This window comes from Jatropha curcas, chromosome 2 (assembly GCF_041381405.1).
Source record: "Jatropha curcas cultivar XTBG-Jc1 chromosome 2, XTBG_Jcur_1.0, whole genome shotgun sequence".
Lineage (NCBI taxonomy): Eukaryota > Viridiplantae > Streptophyta > Magnoliopsida > Malpighiales > Euphorbiaceae > Jatropha > Jatropha curcas.
This window is the reverse complement of record NC_143152.1, coordinates 29,863,726-29,891,017: the sequence shown is the minus strand read 5'-3', so window position 1 is coordinate 29,891,017 and position 27,292 is coordinate 29,863,726. Positions and strand designations below refer to the sequence as shown.

At 32.1% G+C, this 27,292-nt stretch overlaps 3 protein-coding genes and 2 pseudogenes across 3 annotated transcripts; all 5 read left to right on the top strand.

Moving 5' to 3' along the window:
• The first annotated feature begins 4,393 nt into the window (after window positions 1-4,393).
• Window positions 4,394-7,748, top strand: LOC105632564 (cyclic dof factor 1). Its single transcript, XM_012214973.4, has 2 exons — window positions 4,394-4,719; window positions 5,786-7,748. Exons 1-2 carry the CDS (start codon window positions 4,627-4,629, stop codon window positions 7,184-7,186), a joined length of 1,494 nt encoding a protein of 497 aa, XP_012070363.1. The 5' UTR covers window positions 4,394-4,626; the 3' UTR covers window positions 7,187-7,748.
• Window positions 7,749-12,269: 4,521 nt separating this feature from the next.
• On the top strand, window positions 12,270-13,002 carry LOC149498584 (uncharacterized; annotated as a pseudogene).
• Window positions 12,956-13,685, top strand: LOC149498583 (pectinesterase/pectinesterase inhibitor PPE8B pseudogene; annotated as a pseudogene).
• Window positions 13,686-15,567: 1,882 nt separating this feature from the next.
• LOC105632699 (peroxidase 44) lies at window positions 15,568-16,868 on the top strand. Its single transcript, XM_012215140.3, has 2 exons — window positions 15,568-15,765; window positions 16,083-16,868. Exons 1-2 carry the CDS (start codon window positions 15,568-15,570, stop codon window positions 16,866-16,868), a joined length of 984 nt encoding a protein of 327 aa, XP_012070530.1.
• A 5,781-nt stretch (window positions 16,869-22,649) lies between these two features.
• LOC105632698 (WUSCHEL-related homeobox 11) lies at window positions 22,650-25,517 on the top strand. The gene is made up of 3 exons (XM_012215139.4): window positions 22,650-23,350; window positions 23,976-24,151; window positions 25,048-25,517. Exons 1-3 carry the CDS (start codon window positions 22,744-22,746, stop codon window positions 25,063-25,065), a joined length of 801 nt encoding a protein of 266 aa, XP_012070529.1. The 5' UTR covers window positions 22,650-22,743; the 3' UTR covers window positions 25,066-25,517.
• Window positions 25,518-27,292: the final 1,775 nt, after the last annotated feature.

The window sequence follows — 27,292 nt, the reverse complement described above, 5'->3', positions numbered from 1 at the left end:
AGAAGCGTGGGGTGTATACGGTTAAATCTGGATATCATGTTAGTATGGGTCTGGTACGAGGTAGCCAGAATGTTGGGAATCCACGGTTATGGACACGTATTTGGAGCCTTAATGTCCCTCCTAAAATAAGGGATTTTTTGTGGCGGGCTTGTAGAGATGTCCTCCCTACAAAATCTAACCTTGTAAAACTTGGTATAGCAGTTAATGATCTTTGTTTTTTCTGTCCTTCAAGAGAAGATGGTGACCATGTGTTATGTCATTGTGTTCGGGCAAATGCTTGTTGGAGTTTGCTTGGTTTTAATATTCCCAGTGTGACTGCAACTTTTATTGATTTATTCATGCAGTGTTGGGATGGCCTTGGACAACAAAAAGCCGAACTACTGGCTTTTCTGGCTTGGCATTTATGGAAGGCAAGAAATACATTTTGCTGGTCGGCAAAATTAGTGCAACCCACCCAGATTGCCTGTATAGTTTCTACCCATTGTATGGAATGGCATTCTTTTGATAATTTAAATGTAGCTACAAGACAAATACTTTTCCATGGAAATGGGCCAAGTGTGGGGCCATGTGTCAACTTGAATAATGTTAGTTGGCATGCATTTTGTGATGCTTCACTATTTCAAAGCGAAGATGTAACTGGTGCTGCGGTGGTGTTTGAGGATAGTGAAGGCAGGTTCTTACAAGCTGTGTCTACTCATTCTGCAGGATGCAAACAGCCTGCTACAGCTGAAGCTTTGGCTCTTCGTTCTGCTCTACTTTTTATTGGTAATCATTATCAGTCTAGTGGTTATATTTTTGTTGATTGCCAGGTTTTATTTTATGCTTTGAATTCTAAAACCTTAGATCTTTCGGAATTTGGGGTTATTGTGAAAGATTGTAAGCAACTCTTAGTTAATAAGCCGGATATTCAGATTAGATGGATTCGGCGTACTATGAATGGTGCTGCTCATTCCCTTGCTAGAGCATCCATTCACTTTTTACCACTTTGTATTTGGGAGAGTGTCCCTGATGTTCTCCTTTCCCACTACATTTAATAAAATAGTGGCCATTTTCTCTTAAAAAAAAAAAAAAAAAAAAGTGCATGTAAGTGAAAGTGAAAGGGCAAATGCATGTTTGGTCACTTTTTTTTTTTTTTTTTTTTTAAAGAAAAACAAAAAGTCTCAGAAAAGTCCAAAGTTAACGTTTGAAAAGGTATAAGGTGGGACCAGGAGAAATGTTTGTTTTGGACAAGAAATGTTTTTTCCGTTTGGCTTTTGGCGGTGTGAGTGTAAGACACCAATTTTTCCTTTTAAAGAACGGTATAACCATTCATATCTTTTTCTTGGTGCCTCCTGCTCCAAAAGCCTTGCCCAAATAATGTGGTCCCACCCACTAATTACTTAATTTAGCTCTTTTATAATTAAATAAATATCTTTTTAATCCCCTAATTAATAAGCTTCGTTTAAATGAGATTTGTATGTTTGACTCTTTAGCTCTTTTCATTTTATCATCTATCTATAATAATTAATAGGTTTAGAAGAATTACATATATTATTATGTTCCTTGTTTGACCTTTTGCTCATTCTTTGATTTTTTTTTTTTTTTTGATGAATTTTTATACAAGTTACCAATTTGAGTTGGAACACCCACTTTTCCCAATATTTGGAGATTGTACACCAACTTTTTTTTTTTGATATTTTTATTTTTCTTTCTTTTAATTGAAATTTTCTACATATATAATTTAAAAAATCAATAAATTAAGTCAAATATTTTAACGTATATGTTCAAGCATTTTTCAATCCTTTTAAAGGATGAAGTAGAATAAACCACTTTGAAAAATGTTACTCTCTCTGTTTCGTTAAATTTAATAGTTTCAATGCCTAAATAATTGAAACAAAAGTTAGTGAAAATATTTAGACAAAGGTGAAATTGATATAAAAAATTATAATACCTTAATTTTCTAAAACTGTCATATAAATGGAACAACAAAAAAAAATAAAAAGATTTATTTAATTTTTTTATCTGTAATTTCTATTATAACTTTTCTGGAAAGTGCTGGATTTTTTTTTTATACTGAAAGAGGGGAATTTGAACTTGATTTATTGTCAGATCATATGTAGACTTATCATTAAATTATATATTAATAGAGTTTTATTTACATCAAATATTTAAAAACTATATAAATCATTAAATTGAACATCCCACAAGAAAAATGTTAAACCATTAAATACTAGCTCGCTATTAGACTTGCATAGACACATTTGTTTGAACTTGACATCAATAGATTTGACCTGCTAAGTGCTAAGTAATAACTGTTTCCCCATCCACAGGTGTTTTAATATTATATTTTATTCATGCCGACAAATGCCAGATTGGCATAATAATAATAATAATAATAATAATAATAAATTTCAATTTTAATTATTCTGAAATAAACAACAATATAAATTCCCATTTGGCACACAAAAAAAAAAAAAAAAAGTATCCAAAGCCAAATTTAAGAAAGCACAATTAATTATCTCTGGTAACTATTAAAGATAAACATTCACTTGCCTAATTTAAACTTGCAGGCAAATTGCAAACCATTTTTTACCCATTTGGCACCCTACATACTCACAAAGTGTACTAAAATATACACGAGACTGGATAATTTGTGCAAATACTAAAAAAAATAGGAATGAAAAGTTGAAGAATGCTAATCAAACAGATAATGGATTTGAAATCATTTCAAATCTGTTTATTAATTATCTGAACTCATTTTATTATAATTGAATAAGGTGAAATGTCAGAATAAATTCAATCCATTGCTAATCCTATTCATGAAGGTTTATTAAAATTTATGATCTTATAAATTTTAAATAAAATTGATTATTATTAAGTTAAATTTTTTTGGACTTGCGTGTATTATTTGAGTTTTTGACTCTTCTCCCTACATGCCCACGAATGTGCATGTATCATTGTCAATTTTGGGAAGAACAGGAATCAATGAACTCAGAGTAACACTAAAAATTTATTTTTTAAAATATAAAAGATTTATTATTATTATTATTATTATTATTATTTGTTTGTTTTTTTGGTAAGATGTGGCTTTTTAGGAAAGGTAGGGCCAGAGGCCGAAGACATTGAAGGCGGCGTAAAAAGCGAGCCCCTCCACCGGAGCATATAAATGTAATTTTTTTTATCTCTTTTGGTAAAGTGGACCCCACTGAGACGTGGTCTCTCTTCGCCTTTTTAAGCTTTTTGCCTTTTGCTTTTTCTTTCTTACGTCAGCTCCATCCTTAGCCACTACAAATCTCTTTGGTCACTAATTTCATTAACTTTTCTGACTAGGATGCCAGCTGGCACCAAATCTCCATTTCCACCCATCGCCCGAATAAACATAACTCAGATTCTTATTCCATAATCTATATGTATTCACACAAATTTTCTTTCTTAAAAAATTTATAAAAAATAATAATATTTTTACGGGTAAAACTTACCTCTACACTCATTTGATTTCAAAAAATTATTTTGGATCGATTGTATGGAGTGACCTAATGTAGATAAGTGGTTCTCTATTTTATTCCATAATGGAAAAGATTTAAATTTAAAATAAATCTCTAATTATTTATTCGAAATGAGAAATAAATATCATTACTACAAGGAAAAATAATTTAACAAACAATGAGAGATATTATCTCATATTCAGACACGAGTATAACTATCATACGATGGGTACCTATATTAACTTATCTCCTTATCTATTTGGCCAATTCTCTATATTTTTAAATACATTTTATTGAGTTAAACATAATAATTACATGAATGCAATTCATAATATAGTTTAATTGTTATTCTATTTTTAGATTATGGCAACTTGAAAAGAATAATGTATACTAATATTAAATGTTATTTTTGTGAAAACAGAAAGCCATGTGCACTTTATCCATGTTCATATCATATGGAGTATTTATTTTTTTTATTAGAATTATATTCGATTAAAAAATTTATGATAATTTAAATATAATAATAAAAAGTACTACTCTTAACCCTTTTCTCCCTTTATATATACATGTAAAAAGATGCCTAGAAGTCATAAAATTTTAATTCATAGAAAATATCTAAGGAAGCAACTTGCATTAGTTTATTTAATTTAAAATTTATTTTTTAAAAAAGTACATAATACCATTATGTGGTTTGAGGAAAAATTTTTATTTTTATTTTTTTAAGAAATGACTGACATATGGTGAAATTAAGGTGTTGTTTGTGACAGCTTTCTCAATAAAATAAAAATAATTTGACAAATAAAAATTAAAAGAAAAAAAAAACTATTAAATTGCAATATTTAAAAATGAAAAGACAAAAAGACTCTGATCCTTCACGTTCTTTATACTTTATCATCTGGGACTTTTTTCTGGGAGGACTTTACTTAAGAGGGTTTTATGGGTTTTTAGTGATAGACAGAGCTAGAAAGAGATAAAAGAGAGAGAGAGAGAGAGGGAAAGGGATTTGCTTTATAAAGCTTTTCTAAGTCACCAAAAAGCCTTTCTTTCCTCTCTCTCTCTCTCTCTCTTTATTTCAAATCTTTTGACGTTCTTTTTGCTTATATTTCTATGGGGCTTCTTGTTGTAGCTCTTCAAACTTTGCAACAATTATTTTGATACAAATATGAACGGTGCGGATATGCCTATTTCCAAAGATCCGGCTATTAAGCTCTTCGGTCGAAAGATTCCGGTACCCGATACCCAGATTCCGTCCAAGGTATTATAATATGTATATGTGTGTGTGTGTGTTTTTGAACGAAATACCCATATTTCAGTATAAATTTTGATGGATTTTAACAAATTTATGGGTTTGAAGATATAAAGGATTGAGCTTTGAATTTGTGTTTTAGCTGAATCTTGAGTATTGATCTTGGAATTTTTTTCTGGGTTGTAGGTTTTTTATTGGTTTTGTTTGGCTATTTTCGTTTTTCTTGCAAAACAACAAAAAGTGTCTCTATTTGAGCTTAAGTGAATCTTGAAAACTAATGTAACGGGAATATTGTGCAGTTTCTTATTGTCTGGTTTTTCTTGGTTCTATAAAACTGACCAGAAAAGTGCAAAATCTTGGCTTTGACCCTTTATGGTTAAATATAAGGACACTGATTATGAAAAAAAAATTATATATTTGCTTATAGTTTGTTCAAAAGGTGATCTGTTTGCTATGCAATGTGAGTTTTCTCTCTCTTTCTTTGTTTTTCTTTTCGTTGTATTTTCTTTTTCCTTCTTTGTTCGTTTTTCCAACACCCTTATTGCAAAGATGCCTAAAAACTTTTCCTTTCCTGGTTTTTTAAATGTTATATGTATGACTTTGATGCCAGTTGGAGCCCTCTAATTTAGAATTCCATTAGTTACTGGCAAAAAAATCAGTCAACTGAATTTTCAGTTTGCTCATAACTTCTTTTTTGCTGGTAGTGATAACTCTGCAAATTTAGTGGCTAGTATTTTCTGTTCCTTACAAAGCTAGAGCCTGGTTGAATTTAAAACTTATAATCCATGTTTGGACTTGATTGCTCTAAGTCATGCTTTTATGATTTAAAACACAAATATAATGGGGAGAAGGATATAGAGGAAAAGCTAAGAAATCTGTCGTATGCATAAAACAATTTCCTTTTTCTTGTTTCCTTGTAATTTCTTGTAAAATTCTTCCAATATTAAATCCTTTTTATTTGTAGCCTACAATTTCATTTCTCTGCTCAACTTTTTTGTTTCTCTTAAATTTCAAATTGGACAAATTCTAAATGGACTTTTAACCATTTTTTTTTTTTTTTTTTTTGGAATTTCAGAATAGCTGCAGTGGAATTACAAAAGGAGAAAACGATACTATTCATGAAGACAATTCCAGAGAACTGGATAAGTCCACTGCTTCGGGACAAAGCCAGGAAGACAAACGAACCCCTATGCAAGTGAATGAACCACAAAAAACATCCAAGTCCAAGGAAGACCAAGTAGAGACTAATAGTGTGGACCAAGAGAAAATTTTCAAGAAGCCAGATAAGATCCTACCATGCCCACGATGTAACAGTTTAGACACAAAATTTTGTTACTTCAACAATTATAATGTCAATCAACCAAGGCATTTTTGCAAGAATTGCCAGAGATATTGGACAGCCGGTGGAACAATGAGAAATGTTCCTATTGGTGCTGGGCGGCGGAAGAATAAGCACTTAGCGTCTCAGTATCGTCAAATTTTAGTATCTTCTGAAGGAGTGCCTATTAGCAGAATGGAAAACTCAGACTCGGGAAGTCAACAACTCATATCATCTGTTGAATCTGCAACCACTTTGAAGCCTTCAACAACTGGAAATGGGATGGTCCTAAAATTTGGTCCTGAAGCACCACTTTGTGAATCTATGGAGACAGTGCTTAATCTTGGAGACCAAAAGAGATATGCTGAGATGAGTTCAGTCAAATGTCTGGATAATGTAGAGGAGCCATCCTCATGTGGATCCTCCATGACTGCGTCTAGTTCCCGCGGAAATGAATTATCCGAAACTGTTGCGCAAAAGGAACAAGTTGGCTTGGTAGGATCTTCTACTGATCTGAATGTGGCACATCCCGTCCACTGTTACCCTGTACCTCCATGGGTTCTCCCCTGGAACCCTGGTTGGAATAATGCAACTTCCACTACAGCAGCTCAGAGCTCTGCTGGACAACCCTGTACACCAAATAGTAATACTTCCAATCAAGTTCAATGGTGCCCTACACCAATATTGGCAGTCCCTGGCTTTTGTCCACCGAGCATTCCTTTACATTTTGTACCGGCTTCATATTGGGGTTGCATGCCTGTATGGACTGCTGGAAAGGGAAATTTGTCATTAAGTGGATCTAAGGGTTGCTCGTCTCCATCATCCTCTGCTAACCCCAGTTGCTGCTCTGGAAATGGCTCACCGAACCTAGGCAAGCATTCTAGAGATTCAGATCTTATGGATGAAGACAAAGCAGAGAAATGTATATTGGTTCCAAAGACGCTTAGGATTGATGACCCAAATGAGGCTTTAAAGAGTCCATTATGGGCCACATTAGGTCTTTCACTTGACCAGAAGAATCATGTATCGAAAGGCACCGTGTTCAAAACTTGTGAAGCCAAAGCACAGGGAAAGGGCCATGGACCAGATGCCAATCATATACTGGAAGCAAACCCAGCAGCTCTATCTCGCTCTCACACGTTTCAGGAGAGCAGCTAAAGCCTAAAGGGTCGCTGCTGAAGTTTTTCCTGATGAACTTCTGTTGTGCAACCTTTTCCTACAGGCACTTGTTTTGTTTGGAGAGAATGTTGGCATTGGCTGTCTTTCGGGAGGTCGAGCTTTATGCTAAATTCCGACTCACTGAAGTTTGAAGAAACAAGTTCTTGGAATATCAAAAGCTGCATTATTATCAACTTTGTGTCAGCATCTCTCTTCAAAAGAATTCACCTTGTAAATATTTGAGGATCTTTAGCGAGTGTTTCTATGGTCTGCGGCCTGTTGTAGGTTTCAGTTCATACACATGCTTCTCTTCCGCTTGGAGTTGACGGGAAAATAAGAGGAAGTTCTACTGAATGTTGTATGTAATATTGAAAGACCATTCTCATTTACAAGGCTAACCCATGTTTTGCAAAGTTCTGAATTTTGGGCTCTTGGATTGCTATGTTACAAATAATCTTTGGAAGTATTTTTCCATTTCATGTTTTTCGTACTTTTCTTTGAAAGATCGAATGTATATGAATCAGTGATTTAGCTAATCAATCTCAGGATCTATTTAATCCAACCTCCAAAATTGCAGCTCTCCATGAAGATGTACTTGGGCCTATTTAGATAATTTTGGTTATTGTTTTCACTTTTCATGTGTATTTGGCTTTGACAATGATTTCTACAGTCATACTGATTTGCAGGTGGAATGTTAACAGCAAATCTTTCTGCTTAAGATAGATTTTAACAGCAAATATTTGGCTGAGCTCATGTTGGAGATGGCAGCCATCAGGATAGAGTCAAGGGTCAAGAAGCAAACTTGGCATTTTCTGCTTCAGTTCAGTTACATCAAATGTTCAGTCAATCATGTCCTGCCACCTGGCAAAGTCTTGGCGCATTTTTGGGGTTCATAAAAGTTCAGTTCCTTCTGGGAGTCAGTATTTCCAGTAGGGGAAAAACTTTAAAAGGACTTTTAAAGAAGTGGTCAGTGAACTTTTTTTCCTCCTCCTTTTCTCCTCTTTTTTATCTTCTCTCTGCAAGCTAATCCAAGTGCCAGGTAGTACAAGTTTTGTCTAACCCAATAAAGCCTATCTTTAAACCTTGCTTATAAATGCTCCTCTTCTTTTTCTCAAGGCAGGAATGATTCACCGCTCCTAAGGAATATGTCTCTTTTGAGCTTATCTCCTTTGAAAGAAAGGCTTCCAAGAAAAAAGAAGTAAAGTCATTCTTATTATCATTAAAGAGATTATTACACAAAAAATGAAAAAGAAGAAAAAGCAAGACTTAAAATTCTTGCTTTAATGTCTTTTAGTAAATAGTGTTAGGAACGTGCTGCTTATGCCTTTATGGCTTTTTGAGAATATTTCAGGTATAATTTTCAGAACATGAATTACTTACATATAGATAAGATAGCTATGGAGTAGTTTGCAGCTTGAAACAAATTGATATAAGAAAAGAGAAAACCTATGAGACCTAAACACATTCAATTTTCTGTGGCTGTATCTTCTTACTGCAACTTTTATCTTGCTTTGTTCAATGTAATTCTTGAAATCTGATCTGATTTTTTTCATTTTTGTGTAATTTGCGGAGTTCAATTAAATTCTGAATCACTGTTTCAAAGTTAACCTGAATAAAATTTCTTAAGTTAAACATCTATCTTCTTTCCATTTTAATTAAAAAAATGAATCAAACATATCTAGTTAAGAAGGAGAATAGTTAATATTTGATTGGAAAATAAAAATTCATCGTTTAATGAGTATTTTTGAGACAAAATTAAGTGGTTTAAATTCTATCATTTTTCAAAAATAATGAAATTGTGAGAAATCCCACCTTTGAAGTTTCTCTCTCCCAAATGATTAACATTTTCAATTCTATGAACTTTAACCTGTTTTTAATTAACTAAACAAAAGAATCTAGTAAATCTATCCATCACTTAAGTTCAATTAATCCAAAACCACCTATACTAATCAATATATATGCAAAAAGGTTGGTGTTTTTTCTTTTCTTTTATTCCTTTGATCCTTTTTCATTTTCTATATTGTAGTTAGTAGTTAATTTGCTCAAAAATAGCTTTAGTAGTTTTAAGAGCTTCCTATTGAGAACTGGCACCAATATTCTTAACAATAAGATGTAACTATATATACTGGTTTTTGATCATAAAACACAGAAAGGATCTTTGACAAAAGTCTATACTGTAAGAACTATAACTAAAAACTGTTTTAACAAGAAAACCGAACACCAAGAAAAGGGGAAACAATGGAAGAACTAAAATATACATGTGTGTTCTGCTAACTGCATATCGCCACTTATTAGGAGATAGCTTTTCCATTTTCCCTTTCTCTTATAAAAATCGTCATCTTTCTGAAGAACATTGACTTGATCTTTGTTAGGCCCCGGCAATAAGATTACGAGAAAAATAACTCAGCGGAAAAATAAAAATATGACACAGATATTTACGTGGTTCACCCTTTAACTGTTAGGGCTACGTCCACGGGACAAAAACCGAATAATTCTTCCACTATTAAAAATAGTAGGCTTACAAAGAGAGTAATACAAAATAGTAGCACTCACACAGTGTTTCCCAAATTATCCTCACTATTCTATCGACCCGAGTTTTAGAACCCAATTCTAAAACTCAAATTCTCTCAAAATAAAAAAAACTCTCTTCGCTCTTTTGGTCTGTGTGTTATGAAGCGTTGTGCCATCTCCTATTTATAGGAGGGATGGACGCGGGATTAGGAGAGGTGGACGCGTTAATTACGCGTCCACCGAAAAACGGATCACCTACCAAGAAGAAAATTCTTATTTCCTTATTTCCATTTTCAACTACGTGTGGGTCCTACCACGTTTTCTTTTTTTTTTATTATTATTTGTTTCAAATGTGGGTCCCATTGAGTGGGCACCACACAACAAATCTCCCCTTGCACACTCAAGTAGGGACGTTAGCCATACCGGCTATCTTTCTGCAAGTGACAAGCTTCTCAGTAGGCAGAGCCTTAGTCATCATATCAGCGCCATTATCATCAGTGTGAATCTTTTCAATCTGAAATAACTTCATCTCCAGCGCATCGCGTATCCAATGATACCTCACATCAATGTGCTTTGACCTTGAATGAAAGGTCGAATTCTTGCTGAGATGGATCGCGCTTTGACTATCGCATAGCAGAATGTACTTCTCTTGTTCTACACCTAATTCTTGTAGGAATTTCTTCATCCACAAGAGTTCTTTGCTAGCTTCTGTAATGGCGATATATTCCGCCTCAGTGGATGAGAGTGCAACGCATTTTTGCAATTTTGATTGCCAAGAAACTGCTGCTCCTGCAAAAGTCATCAGATATCCAGAAGTTGATTTGCGCGAATCAACATCACCACCCATATCTGCATCTGTGTAACCATCTAACACAGGTCTATTATCACCGAAACATAAGCACATTTTGGAAGTGCCCTTAAGATACCTGAGAATCCACTTCACTGCATTCCAGTGTTCTTTACCTGGATTTGAAAGAAATTGGCTAACAACACCAACAGCATGAGCAATATCTGGTCTTGTGCATACCATGGCGTACATCAAGCTGCCAACGGCGGATGCATAAGGAATTTTCTTCAGTTCTTCTTTTTCTTTCTCACTTGAAGGACATTGACTAAGACTTAATTTGAAATGACCTGCAAGCGGAGTAGAAACTGGTTTTGCATTGCTCATATTGAATCTGCTGAGAACTTTCTCGATGTACTTCTCTTGAGACAGCCACAACTTTCTCTTTTTCCTGTCTCTGGAGATCTTCATTCCGAGTATCTATTTTGCCGATCCCAAATCCTTCATGGCAAAGGATTTTCCAAGTTCCTTTTTCAAGCTCTCAATTTTCTTAGTATCTTGGCCCACAATAAGCATATCATCCACATATAACAAGAGAATAATAAAGTCGCCTTCTATGAACTTTTTCACAAATACACAATGATCAGAAGTAGTTTTCTCATACCCGTGATTTACCATGAAAGAGTCAAACTTTTTGTACCATTGTCTGGGAGCTTGTTTGAGGCCATACAAGCTCTTTTGTAATTTACACACCAAGTGTTCTTTGCCTTTGACTCTGAATCCTTCTGGCTGTTCCATATAAATTTCCTCCTCTAAGTCACCATGGAGGAAAGCAGTCTTTACATCAAGTTGCTCGATCTCCAAATTCAAGCTAGCTGCTAAACCGAGCACAACTCTGATAGAAGACATCTTGACTACGGGTGAGAAAATTTCTTCAAAGTCAACTCCTTTCTTCTGACCGAATCCCTTCACAACCAGTCTTGCCTTGTACCTCGGCTGTGAGTTGTTCTGTTCAGTCTTCAACCTGAACACCCATTTGTTCTTCAATGCTTTCTTACCTTGAGGCAGTTTCACCAACTCATAAGTCTGGTTCTCATGCAAGGACTCCATCTCATCTTGCATGGCTCAGCCATCTCAATACACACACCTAGGGAAGAGAGAAAATGTAGCGAGAGAGTGTTACCGTTTTAGGATGGGTTCCTAAAACGAGGGAGAGAAAAATAGTGAGGATTATTAGGGTGTTTTTGGATCCGTTTTTCGGTGGACGCGTAATTAACGCGTCCACCTCTCCTAATCCCGCATCCATCCCTCCTATAAATAGGAGATGGCACAACGCTTCATAACACACAGACCAAAAGAGCGAAGAGAGTTTTTTTTTTTTGAGAGAATTTGAGTTTTAGAATTGGGTTCTAAAACTCGGGTCGAGAGAATAGTGAGGATAATTTGGGAAACACTGTGTGAGTGCCACTATTTTGTATTACTCTCTTTGTAAGCCTACTATTTTTAATAGTGGAAGAATTATTCGGTTTTTGTCCCGTGGACGTAGCCCTAACAGTTAAAGGGTGAACCACGTAAATATCTGTGTCATATTTTTATTTTTCCGCTGAGTTATTTTTCTCGTAATCTTATTGCCGGGGCCTAACAAGTGGTATCAGAGCTGATGCCCAAACACTAGTACCAGAGCTTGGTTCCTAACAATCTTGAACATCAAGTTCCATTTTTTGGACCAAAGTTCCCTTGGGAAAAAGATTGAACAAGAGAGAAAACAATACAATTACAGGGAAAATATTCGGTAAAAAATCGACAGTGATGGATTTCGAAAAAGAAGATGGAAAACTAGGTAATGTTATTTTTATGGCATTCTCTTTTGTTTTCATTGCTGTTGTTATTGTTGGATTTGCTACATCTATAAAGACCTGTTCCAGGAGATCCATCAATGCCTACAAGTCAACCACCACCCCGAGATAATGAGGACCCCCTTTGTTCGGATCCACAAGCTTTCTCCAATTGTAGAAAATCAAGGAGATCAAGTAAAAAAATCATTAGTACCAAATGAAACACCAAGTCTTGATAACATATCAGATTATGTTTCTACTTGCAAGACTTCCCTTTCCCCTGATGCAGATAAAATTGATGCAACGTTTCAAGATGATGTAGAGGCTGCAATTGAGGTGAGTATTAGAGAAATGAATAAAGTTCAAAGATTTAACAAAACGTTTATCAAATAATGGAAAAATAAAGAAAGATCATCAAGCTCTTATTGATTGTTTTGAAATGATGTCATTAAGTGTTGAAGAAGCTGCAAAAAGATTAGTATCAAACACCTCATTCTTGAATCCTAAAGAAACTGCAGAAGTCAAGAATTGGTTAAGCGCTGTACATGCATATCAAGAATCTTGTTCTGAAGGACTTTAAGCTCGAAAAGACAAACTTACTATGAACAATGCACTTGACATTCCTAAACAAGTAGCTAAATGCTCTATCGTGAATGTATAATTCTGGTTCTCAAGATTTCATGTATGGAGATTCTTCAACAACAGTAATTCAGAGGTGTTTGATTATAATAAAAGATCCATTAACACCTGCAAAATTCAATACAGTAACTGTACAAGGCAGGTCAGATAGAAATCAAACAACAGGATTTGTATTGCAAGATTGTCGTATCATTCAAGAAAAGTCAGGCTCAGGCAAGAAAGAATTCAATATTCCTACATATTTAGGGCGGCCCGGAGGAAAATATTCGAGAACCGTAATTCTCCAATCTTATATTGGAAATGTGATTTCAACAGAAGGATGGAAAATAGAATCAATCGATATTAACCAAATCAGACATTTACTTTATGCAGAATATGAAAATCATGGACCTGGAGCTAATACTGAAACCGTATCAAATGAGATGGAATTAAATTTATTAGTAGTAAATCTGAGGCAAAAAGATTTATTCCTAGTAATTTTATTCCATGGAATTTTTGGTTAGATCCCAAAGGAGTGCCTGTTGGGGGGTGGCCTGTTATAGTAGACATAAAAGAAAAAAAAAAAAAATCAGAATTCTTAATTAATTTTTCAGAATAGGGATAGTTTTGTTAGAAGGGATGTTACTGTGATCATGAAGATTTTGGCCTTGGGATGTAATTATTCTTAGTTTTAGGAAGCAACAATTGTATTCTTTTCCCCTTCTTTTTTGCGAAATTCTTTTAGTCATAATCATTTTTTTTTAATAAGAATGTTAAATTGGTGGAAGTGAACTTTATCTCCAGATAAATTTTATTTTTGGAGCCTAACATAAATTAATCTAGTTTGTACAATCAGATATGACTATCACGTGATAAAAACCTAAAAAAAAAAAAAAAATTGAACTCTCTAAAATTTTTTTAAGATATTTTAATTTTAAGGTTTTATAAATTCACCTCTCATCATTCTTTTCCGCATTGCCTAATATAATTGAATACTGTAGCTTTATTTAAATGAATAAAGTTCATGAGAGTGGTAGAAGATGGAACCACCAAAATTTACGAGTAAAATCTCATTTTTAATACTATTTCTATCGCATTTGAAATTTCACGGCTCTTAAAAAAAATTATTAAATTTGTTTAAGTTATAATAAATTATTAAGTAAATTGACTATATTACCCTTATGAAAACCATTAAATTGAAGTAATAATTATTAGTTATATGCATATGGTAAACATAAAAAAAAATATTTATTATTTTTTAAGATCATTAATGTAACAAGTATTATGAAACGAAAGCAGTAATAAGTTATCCACTCAATTTATATGCTATTAATTGTGTTACTAATTGAATGGTCGAAGGGTTTAATGCATGATTTAACTTTTACAAAACATCATTCTCAAAAAAAAAAAAAAAAAAAAAATGAAAACGTAATTTTTTATTAATTTATTACTCATTTCCATGAAAATAAATGATAGCTTGTAATTGCCTCCAACGTGCAAGCCCGTTTCCCTCCCAGCTCATGGTCTTCAAGGAATCCAAATTATGTACACGGTCAACATCTTCACGTTCTATATATGAATTTTAGGAGAGACTCCATTTTTATATTTTGAGTTATAAATTTTTTAATTTTGAATAAAATATTACTAATAGACCAATAGTATACATTGAAATTGCCTTCAGACTATGTAAATGATATATAATAATAACTAATTAGTCGACTATTTAAAAATATTCTACGGAAAAAATAATATTAACATTATCATTTCATATATAATTTACATTATCATTTCATCAATATCACAAATGCAGCTCGTAAGGAGAATTTTCAAGTCACTCGAATCAGAAAATTTCAACAGAAAAAGAAGAGAAAAGACTTATACATTAATAATTATGGATTTGCCAACCTGTGGTCTTCAAAAGGAGAATGGTGAAAATCATTATTTATTATCAGGGCTACTTATTTCAGGATCGGCCCTCACACTCTATCCTCTCTAATAATATCAAAAGCATTTTTTTCTTGTTTTTGCATGAAAAAATAGTTACAAAACTTGTTTTTTTTTGTACGTAATAAAAAATATATATTTTTTTATTTTAGGGATAACAATTTTTGTTTCCATACTTCTCCAATCTGATTTATTAAAAATGAATAATCTACAACTGAAATTAGAATTTCATAAAACAATAATAGTAAGAATAATGCTAATTGTAATTAATTAATGTATATTTAATATCAATAATTAATTTGTTAGTAACATTAACTCAATTGGTAAGTTTAACTTAGAGGTGCACCTCATAACTTTGCAATTACATATCTTTCAAATGTTAATTATTTTTAAAATTAAAACTAATATAATAAATCCAGAGTAAATTCATTTGCCAATTGAATTTATCCTTGTAAGTACGTAGTTATATTTATATATTATATTAATTAATTATACCATCTTTCCTTTAAGAAGAGCCATACTTGGAACCTCGGTTTGAAAATTCATATATATATGTATACATGGTAGTTGGATAGCACGTCATGCCGGCTTTTTTCCTGCATATATTGCTTTCTTCCTATATGTATAAATAAGGTGCCCATGTAGCTTCATATGTCTAAAATATAGCTTTATATGTCTACAATCAAAAAATGACAATTGAAATTCCATTTCTGTTGTTTCTCCTTGCTCTTCCTCTTGTATTAGCTGATCTCAGGCTTGGGTTTTACCAATCAACTTGCCCTCAAGCAGAATCTATAGTCCTAAAAGTTGTGCAAAATCGATTTAAAACTGATAGATCGATAACTGGAGGCTTGCTTCGCATGCATTTCCATGATTGCTTTGTTAGGGTAAGATTACTTTATTATATACTAAATATTATTAATTATAATTGTTCATCGTCATATCAAAATCAATAGTTATAGTAAGACAGGTATAAATCTTTCATGAGCATGAATCTTGTTTCAGAATTCATGGCTACCCCTTGATAAGTTTTTTTTTTTTTTTTTTTTTTTTTCAAATATGAACCCTTGATCTTGTAATTGATTAAACATATCTTACTAGAGTCACTCCTTATTGTAATCATTGATTAGCTCAAACTAATTATTATACAATACCAAATACCATATAACAATTCGTAATGTTTTCGTTTTTTTTTTTAATATAGGGTTGTGATGCATCAATTCTCATAGACTCAACTAACCAAAGACAATCGGAGAAAGATGCAGGGCCGAATGAAACAGTTCGAGGGTACGAGCTAATTGATGAGATAAAACAATCCTTAGAAATTGCTTGCCCTAAAACAGTTTCTTGTGCGGACATAATAACACTTGCAACTAGAGATGCTGTGGTTCTAGCAGGAGGCCCTAACTATACTGTGCCTACTGGAAGACGAGACGGGCTAGCTTCGAATATAGAAGATGTCAACTTACCAGGACCAACAGTCACGGTTTCTGAAGCATTTCAGGTTTTTAGGGCTAAAGGGCTAAGTTTCGGTGACATGGTAACCCTATTAGGTGCACATACAGTTGGTTTTGCTCACTGTAGTTTCTTTACGGACAGGCTTGCAACTTTTCAAGGTGGTGCGGCGCCTGATCCTACAATGGATTCTAGTTTAGCTTCTAATCTTAGTAAGATTTGCGGCTCTGATCCTAATAGGGACCCAACTGTGTCATTGGACCAAAGCACAGGTTTTACATTTGATAATGAATATTATAAGCAGCTTCTTTTGAAAAAAGGGATTTTGCAGATTGATCAAGAACTTGCCATTGATAGATCAAGTGCAAGAACTGTTTTGAGCTTTGCAAGGAATGGGAATGCATTTAAGAAATTGTTTGGTAATGCAATGGTTAAATTGGGAAGAACTGAGGTTCTTGTTGGAAATGATGGAGAAGTTAGGACAAACTGTAGAGTTTTCAATGCCCAAAAGAAAGTAAATCCTGCCCAAAAATAAATTATCTTGTTTCTTCTCATCTACCTTTGTCCTTTATATGTATGTATATCCAAAATCAGCAGTTTAATATTTTATGCTAAGTGAGGATGCATAAACAATAAAGTGAGTAATTTATGTTATCATTTGGCAATTTCATGCTATTCACGTCCAATAATGGATTCTTATCTCTCTCACAATCATAGCTAGAACTAGAAGATATGCCTCCATGTTACCATTTCAATTTTATTAAACTACATATCAGAAGGAATCCCTGTCAAATGCCACGTTGCCTTCTTGGTTACTGCTCCTACATCGAGTCAGAAGATAAGAAGGAGAGAGACGTATATTAGCTTAGCTAGAGACAATGTTGAGAAAAGGAGAGACAAGACATAGAAAATACTGCAAATTAGTGTGTATAATAAAAACAGAGGACTTCTACCAACACAGGATTAGATCATCGGGAGTGAATTTGCCACCTCAAGCCAATTTCAGTATATTATTACTCTTTAAAGAGTTTTAACTGAATATCACTCCTGCTTTAGCGTGAAGACACCTGAAACAAAAATAAAAAACAGAGGGAGCTCTGTTTCAATTTATTAATTAGTAACAGGATATATTATTAAGCATCAGCTTTTGATGAAACTTTAGCAATGATCGGTCGTACCTTTACCGTATAAGTCAAAGGAATATACGAATGCTGCGGAATACCGCTGCCAAACATTTGCAAATCTGACCTATTCTTTTTGTGGGAAAGGACGACCAATTGTTTACCCGTTTTATAAAAGTAAAAATACCGAATGTAGGTTCTGTCGTTAGCGTCTGTCGTTTGAAAGCGACTTAATATCTAACAAGGTCTGATGGTCTACCTCTCTGGTACCTAGGAAACGAATGATCATTTATTGGATGTCGTCTAATTGTTTGACCTCTTACATGTCGTATATTAGTAGATGAGAAAATTGTTTTTAAATTTTGCTTGGAATTATTTCCCCAATATGTTTCCGTGTTCAATAATCTATATATGATTTAAGTTGTAAATCTTTGGAATAAAATAAGCTAACAGCTTTGGAATCCGTAAATTCATAGAAAGAAAAAAAGAATTGCAGTAGTATATAAAAATATGGTGATATTAATTCCGACACTAAAATAAAAATAAATAAATTTTATTATTGAAATTATGTAAATTTTTTATTTTATTCCCTTAGAAATTTGTTTTGAGCCTTTAACTTTTCAATCATCCGTTCATCAATTACCAAATGTAATACTTGACCACCACTTATACGTTAGAAAGCGAGAAGATTTTCATATCTTGGATTTGTTTGGTAAAAAAAATTAATTATTTTAATAGCTTTTAACTATTTTAATAGTATTTAATTAATAGTTATTTGAGTAGTTTTTTATAGAACGCTAGAAGTTAAAATATTACATGAGTTAACTTTTTATATAACACTGTCTTATGAGTTAACTTTTTATATGACACTGCCTTAATCTCTTAAAGTTAATTCAAATGTTATATTACCGAACACTTTCAAAAAATAGTATTTAGTATTTTGACTGTTAAAAGCTATTTAAAAAGTTGTTGTGAACACATCTATTAACAAATTAAGTTAAATGAAAAAAAATTCCAACTGATTAAAATTACTTAATGAAATATATATATATATACTAGTTCATATGTGAAGAGTGGTTGGTCGTGAGTCTCAATCCTTCCAATTATAAAAATTTTTACCAATTTAGTGCATTGATAGAAAGACTATTCCCAATTTATGTGGCCCATAATGGAAATACACTACATCTCAAAGCGAATAATATTACCCTTATTAAACATGGACCTTCCTTTAAAAAAAAAAAAGGACCAGACCATTGGATTGACCTGAAAAATTGGTGAATTAGAACTTAAGCCAGGCTGATTTTGCTTGGAAAATAACCGGTTCAACAGTGGTTGAATTGGTTGGCCCGGACTAGTTCAACCAAATATTTATTATGAATAATTATTTTAAATTATAATTATTCAATTGATATATATTATTAATATTTTTATAACTCGTTAAGACGCTGTCGAAATCAATGAATTGCTAGACCAAACATGTCTCTAAATTGATTAAGCTAAATTGGTAACTACGTTTACTCTTCAATGCATTGATCAGACTTCGTTTTCAAATTTTATTCACAAAACTTTTTATGAATGGTGATGATCTCTCAAAAAAAAAAAAAAAAAAAAAAAAACCATTGATGATGATCTTCTGATCCCTAATGACTCCAAGGATAAAAAAGATGCCCTCAATTTCTGATCACTGTAGCTTACATGCTTGCCAAAAAATTAGACGGCAGGGGAAGGTGGTAACCAGCAGATCGAACGGTGAGGATTGAAGAATTATAATGAGGACAAAACAGCAAAGGCATTGGAAAGTCCAAGCAGCATGTCAAATCAATCAAAATCAAAATCAATCACCGACGAAGTGGAAGTGGACAGTCACAGTACCAGTACTACACTAAAAGCTTAAAGTTAAAAGATATATACTTTGTATAACACACAGAAAAAAAGAGAAAAAAAAAAAAGCTGTCTGTCACCACTAATAAAACCCACAGTAGAGATTCCTTTCACTGTAAAAAACGCAAAGTAGGCAGATTTCCATTTGTGGCTATAGTACAATACCCTAGAAAAACCTTGTAAAGATGACAGAAGTGGCAACCTACCAAACTGCAGACTCAGCACATACACTTATCTTCCTTGCAAATAATACATAATTAGGTCTTCCTTTTTTTTTTTTTTTTTTTTGGTTTTCACAAGTTCATATTTATACTAACAACATGTTCAACTATGTCAATCATTATCAACCATATATATAAAATTCAGTGATACACATAGTGAAATTGTAAATACATAGAATTTATTTATTAGAATAATTTCAATTTATAAAGATGGAGAAGGTGTTATAATATGTTCAACCATATTTCTTTATTTAGCTGAGAAATTCAATAATAATCAATAAAATGAAAAAAATAATTTCCAATCAGTAATAATTGATAAAACAATAATTAGAAAATAATTTTTTTAAAAAAATTAGGAGCAGAAATTGAAGTATATCTTTAAGGGACACGGACCAACATCTGGTTGTGCTTTTAGGGCACATGTAGTGAGCAATTTCGGTTTGATTTGTTTGAGCTTTAACATGTGTGTCTTTCACCAAATTCTTCATGATCATCTGATCAAACTATTATTTTGCTGGCAGTGTAGACAGAATATATGCTGCAAGAAACTTTGACTTCGAAAAAAACATAGTAATGGCTATGTTTAATTCAGACAATAAGATCAAAAGATTTTGAAGACATGCTTTTTTTTTTTTTTTTTTTTTTCGTGATTGCTTTTCCTAAACCAACATCAAGCATGGGCTTCGGTTTTAATTATTGTTGTTGTTGTTGTTTTGCTTTAATCTTTTCAAGGTAATAGTGGATAACCAGTAGAAATGTTGGTTAAAGTGAAATCACTTCTAATTATTATATTTGGTTACCTAATTTTTGAGGCTTGTAAAATATATATTTATTTTCAATCTAACTAACCTAATTTTATCTTTGGCTAATTTTTTTGGACTATGTTAATTAATTATTATTAATCAATTGGTGGAGGGAGAATTATTATTAATCCGATTGAAATTCTGAATATGCACTGCCAAATTATCATTATTTTTTACCATCAAAATAGGCATGTTGAAATATTTTTTAACTAATTGTAAAATTTGTAAATTAATCTATTGTTTATGGATGTGTATGGACAGTCTTACTCGACCGAAAATGGCTTAAGTGAATTTATATTAAAAATAAATCAATTATTAAATGAATATTGTTAATAAAAAAAAAAATCAAACTAACTAACAAATCGGATATAATAGAATGTCTCCTTTGTTTGATAAATGATTTTTTTTTTCTCTTTCAATTTTACACTCTCTCCTTCCTTATATAAAAAAAAAAAACCCTATTTTTTTAAGTTATCAATTCAATTATTAATTATTAATAAATTATAAATGGTGCATAAAGCTCGTTCTAGCTAATAAAATTTTTACTGCTTATAAAAAAATGATATATAAAAATTACTATTAAATATGAAAATTAAATAAATCTTAAATTTACCAGATGCAATTAGTATTCTACATAAAAAAAACTCCAAGAGGTCCTTTTTTTCTTTTTTGATCTGAGGTAAAAAAAAAAAAAAAAATTGATTTAGTAATTTTATTGTCATTTATATCTCTAAAATTTTTGCTGAAGAAAGAATATACTCATTCATGAGTGATATATATGTATCCACTTGTACGGTTGGGCACCTGCTATTTTTATTGCTGGCACATCTAGAAGACCAACATCTGACTTTAATATAGTAACTAATCCAATGAAATATTAGCTTTAATTAACACTAATTTCAAATTATGTCACGTTAAACAAAAAAAAAAACCCTAATTTTGATATGATATTTTATATTATTACCGGCAAATTAAACCAAAAGGGGAAAAAAGAAACTAGCTGCAGAAAATCAAAGAAAGAAAGAATTCTTAGAACCGAAGGCAAAGGGCAAGAAACAGAGACTGAAAACCGCGTCTGAAGGTGCAGGGTCGGTTTCAGTTTCGTACAAATACAATATATATAAAAAAAATTATAGGAATAGAAAAAGGAGGCATAAAAGGAAAGGAAAAGTGTTCGAGGTTTAAGCCAACCTTAAAGAGGGATTGCTCTGGTTTAATATAAAAAGAGAAGGTGAGTATAGAGAGGAGAAAAGGGCACAGTAGCAACTCTAAGCCATGTTTGGATATACGTCATTGTTAATAAATTATTGCACGGTTTCTTGACCGTCTATTTGGATTCTTTCTCTTTTTTTATTTCCTCTGACTCTACTTTCCATGCATTCCTTCACATGCATTTCTCTCCTTCACTCTTCACACAGACTCCTTAAACCCTAGCCAACTTTGCTTCCTTTACCCCCCCCCCCCCCCTTTTTTCTTTCCATTTTTGACCCATTCCTTTTCCCTTTTTACCCATGCAACCTTCCTTCTTTTATTATCAATCTTTTTCTTTTCTAAATTTACATTCATTTTTATCCTTAATTTCATCTGCTAACTCCTGATTAAATTTGATTAATTCTACATTTATATTATAAAAAGCTTATGATATTGAAAATGTCATACTCCTATATCATTAAAATTTTGCCATTTTATAATAAATAGAAAAATATATTAAATATTGGTTTTCACCAGGTGAAATTACTCATTCGATTTATATTGGAGGAATTAATTATAAATTTTTCATAGAAATAAATAATAATAATAAAAGAATGAAGAGCATATGGTAATTATGCAAGTTGCCATTATTTTTTAATTAATTAGTCTCAAAATAACACTTTATATATTAAGCTAGTAGAATACAACTCCTTAGGTTGCACACGAATCCAAGCTGATGAACAAGATCGTTCCAAGCTCCATTTTTTTTTTTTTTAGCTAATTAATTAATTATATTAAAAGACTACTCTTTGTATTAATTAAACTTCTCTTTGACTGATAATTAATCCATCAATAAATAAACTGTAGAAACAGGGCCAGGTGTAAGACGTACGGTTGACTTATAAGATCAAGCAAATAAGTACATAAAATATATGGAATGAAAATTTATTTATTTCAGAAATAAAGGTTGATTTTGTAATTTCAGACAAAGTAACATTCCTTCCACTCCTTTATATAGCTTAACCCTCTCGATCAATGCATTCTTTCTTTCTTGTGTATTTGTGCGCTCTTTTTTTTCAAAAAAAAAAAAAAAAAAAGAAAGAAAGAAAAATTCAATTGTTCTTCTTCCTCCTCCTCTTCCTGTTATTATTATTTCAATTTTAAACCTAAAAATATTTCTTTTTTCTTCTTCAATGGAAGACCCCAATAGTCCAACCAACCATGGCAATACTGATCAAAGAAACGAACCAGTTAGGTCAAGATGGACTCCAAAACCAGAGCAAATCTTGATTCTTGAATCCATTTTCAATAGTGGAATGGTAAACCCACCAAAAGATGAAACTGTAAGAATAAGAAAACTTCTTGAAAAGTTCGGTTCTGTCGGCGATGCAAATGTTTTTTACTGGTTTCAAAACCGACGGTCAAGATCTCGCCGCCGTCAACGCCAGATGCAAGCTACTCTTGCAGAAGAACAAAGAACTAATCAACAAACACATCCAACTGCAGTCGGTGCAATTCAATACGAACTTCTAGGTGGTGGCAGCTGCAGCGGTGGCAGCGGCGGTGGCAGTGGCATTCCTTCTTCTTCTACTACTACTATTATGGGGTTTCCAAATTCTCCATCTTTTTCTGTTTCTCCTTCTTTTCTTGTAGGCTCCTCTGGTTCTTGTGGAGGAGGAGTTAGTGAAGGTGTAGAAAGTTTGTTTTCACTGCCTAATCAAATGGGTTTTCAAGAAATAGAGCAAAGCTCTTCTATTTTAGGCCTATCATCAGATACGTCAAGTTTGCACTACCAAACTGGTAAGTAAATACTGCATGGAAATAAATTTTGCACTGCAACTTATATAATTTCTTATTGGTATATATAATCTCATACCCTAAATTTCATTTTTTATAAAAATTATTAGTTATAAATTGATTAATACTGGCTACTTGTACTAATATTATTATTTCTTCTGGTTAATGTTCTGGTTCTAACTCAATACGGCTTGGGTATCAAATGGATTGTACCAAAACTCATTGATTAGCTGTAATCTGTTAAAATTTATAAAACTAGGGTTTATATATAGTATTATATTTACATATAAATAGATTTTTTCTAGGTTTCATAAGAGCTACAGAATGAACTAGGCAGTAACCGCAGTAATGTTTTATTAATTTGGAAATTGTACTTGAATGTCTGTGAGAAACAATGGTCCCCCCCCCCCCCCTTCCCCCTTCTCTCTCTTACATTATACCTAGAAAAATTCCACATGAAATCTTTAATTCCATTTGGGCATCAAATTAGTCAGTGTCTTGCTCAATTTCAAACTCATTGTATATAAATATAGTACTCTTCTATTTTTTATATATATATTATACTGAAAAGAAAAATTTTTAAAAAATACTGCAAGTCTCAATGTCAGCTATGGTGGTTTTGATTCAGGGTTAACTACAGTGTTTATCAATGGGGTGGCAACAGAAGTTCCAAGGGGGCCACTTGACATGAGAGCAATGTTTGGTCAGGATTTAATATTGGTTCATTCTTCTGGAGTGCCTGTTCCTGTTAATGAATTTGGATTTCTAATGCATAGCCTGCAGCACGGTGAAAGCTACTTCCTGGTAAACATCTTATATGAATAGTTCCCCCTCTCCATTTCATGTCTGTTTCTCCTTTGGCTCTATCTATTTTGTGGTCTGAGTCCGAGATCTGGGTTCAAGCCCTGTCAATCGCGCTCCTCTTCTAACAATTTCTAATGTATCTCAAAGAAAAATTTAGTCCTATTATAGCTTTTCTTTCTTTCTTTCTTTTATGGTAGAAATTAGAAGATTGCCTGAGAAAAAAAAAAAAAAAAAAGTTTTTCCTTTTTTTTTTTTTTCGCTCTCCCTCATTTCTTTTGTTCATGATAATTCATATATATATATATTTATCTCTTCCTATTTTTTTTTTTAAATTGATATCTTTCTATTTTCTTGTCCTATTAATTAGGGCTTTTTTATTCGGCGGAAGATTGTGTTTAACTAATGTTCAAATTTAGTTAATACTATAATTACCTTTTTTGCTCAATACGGGTGGGTATGAGATAGCGAATTTTTTGAATTCCATGAAAACTCTCTCTCTCTCTTTCTTAACTTGAACTTCAATATTACTATTATTTCACAAAAATCAAAAAATTCAATGGTGGGATCATTTTATTGTACTTTATTCAGTTCAAGATTCCAAAAGGGTTGAGAAGTAATTAAAGTGTTGTTTAGAGTTAGGAATTCCACTAATTAATTACAGTAATTAAGATATATACATATTATATCATGAGTAAATTAAAAACACTGTGATTAGGGTTTTTTCTAAGCACAGTTAGCAGTAAACTACAATAGTTTAATGTAGTATTGACAGCTCCAAACTCTCTGTCTCTCGTTTTCTGATGATATCGTTTTATTTTCTTTATTAATTTGTATATTAGATCAAGAAACATACCTTAAAGGAGTCATTAAAAAACTCAACCTTGTTGTTATTTCAGGTTTCAAGACCAACATAAATTGGTATTAAAGCTGCATCAAGAGTGGGAGCTTCCTCTTTGTTGGTTTGCAGCATTTTGTTAGAGCCTTTTTTTTTCTTTCTTTTTTTTTTTAAACTATATATATGGAATCCCCCACCAATCCAAAAGCCAAAAAAAAAAAAAAAAGTGCATTGGCTTTTTCTGTTTCTAATTTAATTTTTATGGTCCCCTTTGTTAATTTCATAGGAAGCTTCCCTAAGCTCAGTATAAGTTTACAGAAACCATGTGTCAGAAAAGGCAATCTGTCTACTGGTTTAAATCATATTAGAACTTAGTAAAAGAAAGAAATACTTATATAGCTTTATTACCTTGCCTTTGCTTCCCTCTGCTAAGGGAAAAAATGAAAGAATTTTTGTATGTAATGCAACAGTATTTGTAATATTCATGTGAGACTACTTCAAAATATATTTGCACGGTGTTTGTTTCGCTGTGTAGGATGCCTGGAATTCAATATTTAAGAATATATATATATAATATATTCCATTTATAATTTAATTGTAATTTTGATATATTATGGGTGGATCTATACATCAAATGTAAACAAGTCTTATCCATTAACTAAATATAAGTGTTTAATTTATAATATAAAAATTTCGGATTCAGGACTTCAAAAAAGAACATAAAAATAAAATCAAAGTGAAAAAAAAATATACATCGGCCTGCTTAATTATATACACGACGTTAATAAACCTAATTATAGTAAACTTATACTTATTTAGATTAATGTTAGATTATTCAGTTCAATATATTAAACTTATGCATTAAATATATTTAAAAACGTAAATTATTCAGTTCAAGACTTGGATTGAAATTTAGATTAATGTTTCGTTTTCCATAAAGAAAGGAAAATTCTTTGGACATCAAGGCCATGGAAATGGAATAAAGGGTTTCACTTGAGCGTAATAATAAAGTTCTGTTATATGCTGTTCTTCACTTTTCATGAAAATCTGGCAAATTATTTTGATTTTTCCCTGGAAATATGGTTGGAATTAGGACTCGCCCCATTCATAATTGAAGCTGAAAATCAATTGCAATAACAAGAATTTGCACTTTAATTTCTTTTCCTTCAAACTCATTATAGTTTGTGGCTAATTTACTCTTAATTTTGAGAATTCAAGGAAAGAAGATTCGAATCAGACCTATTTTCAAATTACATGTGCATTGCGATTTACTGTTAAGACATGCTTTGATACACGGTTAAAACCTCCATTGCAATTAATTGTAAGTATGTAAGAAAAACAAATTAACCTCAAGAATTAAAAGGTAGTTCAATTATTGGTTGAGAAAAGTTTTAATTTGTGTATTGGAAATGATAAAATTTTCTGAGACTTTGGATTTGGAAGGTTTTATTGGCATGTGCAAAAGAACGTGCAAGCTTTTATATATGTTTATGTATACACAATGTCATGAAAAATGAATGGTACAGGAGACACTTAGGGAACAGCATTTTGGTGAGTGTAAAAGACAAACAAACAGCAGTCAGTGAAAATTAAAATGTTTCAATTTTTTTTCCAAAATTATAATAGTATTAAAAAAAAGTAAAAATAAAATTGAAAGACCTCTTAAATGCATGGGCTTAATTAGATTATGCAATCTACAACACACATTATGCCAATTACCCCAAAACAAGATAGCACCTAATGAACAATGAGATGGGTTTGATTTCAATTTGTAAGTGATTTGCAACAATATATATATATAATCATTCAAACTCATTCAAATTTAATTATAAATTATCAATTAATTGAGATTTAATAATGTCAAAATCGTATTATGATTATGATGATGTGAAGTTAAATTAATTACAGCTAAATTTATGTAAGAAAAAAAAAATCACTTACAAGCTGTTTAATTAACGGATTATATTCGAGCCCTCTCCATCACAAAAGTTATAGTCAATTTGGTGAATGTTATTTAAAATGGAGAGCTACCCCTTGCCCACAATATTATTTCGCCCATTGAGTTTCCCATGTATAAAAAAAAAATTAGCGGATTATATTTCCAAGCAAATCAGAGTATTTATAAATTGACATTAATGTATTACTATTTTCTCTGCTAATTTTTAAATTTGAAAAAATTATATACTCTCTTTGTTTTAAAAATATAGTTAAAATTTTTTTTCTGGGGTCCAAAAATAATAATCACATTTGGATTTTAGAAATATTATTTTCACTTTTTCACAATAGGCTCTTATAATAATTCGTAC

What these genes read in the sequence shown, in the direction of transcription:
- LOC105632564 (XM_012214973.4), top strand. Translation starts at nt 4,627, where the DNA reads ATGAACGGTGCGGATATGCCTATTTCCAAAGATCCGGCTATTAAGCTC. An exon ending in ATACCCAGATTCCGTCCAAG is followed by an intron (nt 4,720 to 5,785) that starts GTATTATAATAT and finishes TTGGAATTTCAG; the next exon opens with AATAGCTGCAGTGGAATTAC.
- LOC105632699 (XM_012215140.3), top strand. Translation starts at nt 15,568, where the DNA reads ATGACAATTGAAATTCCATTTCTGTTGTTTCTCCTTGCTCTTCCTCTT. An exon ending in TCCATGATTGCTTTGTTAGG is followed by an intron (nt 15,766 to 16,082) that starts GTAAGATTACTT and finishes TTTTTAATATAG; the next exon opens with GGTTGTGATGCATCAATTCT.
- LOC105632698 (XM_012215139.4), top strand. Translation starts at nt 22,744, where the DNA reads ATGGAAGACCCCAATAGTCCAACCAACCATGGCAATACTGATCAAAGA. An exon ending in AAGTTTGCACTACCAAACTG is followed by an intron (nt 23,351 to 23,975) that starts GTAAGTAAATAC and finishes GTTTTGATTCAG; the next exon opens with GGTTAACTACAGTGTTTATC.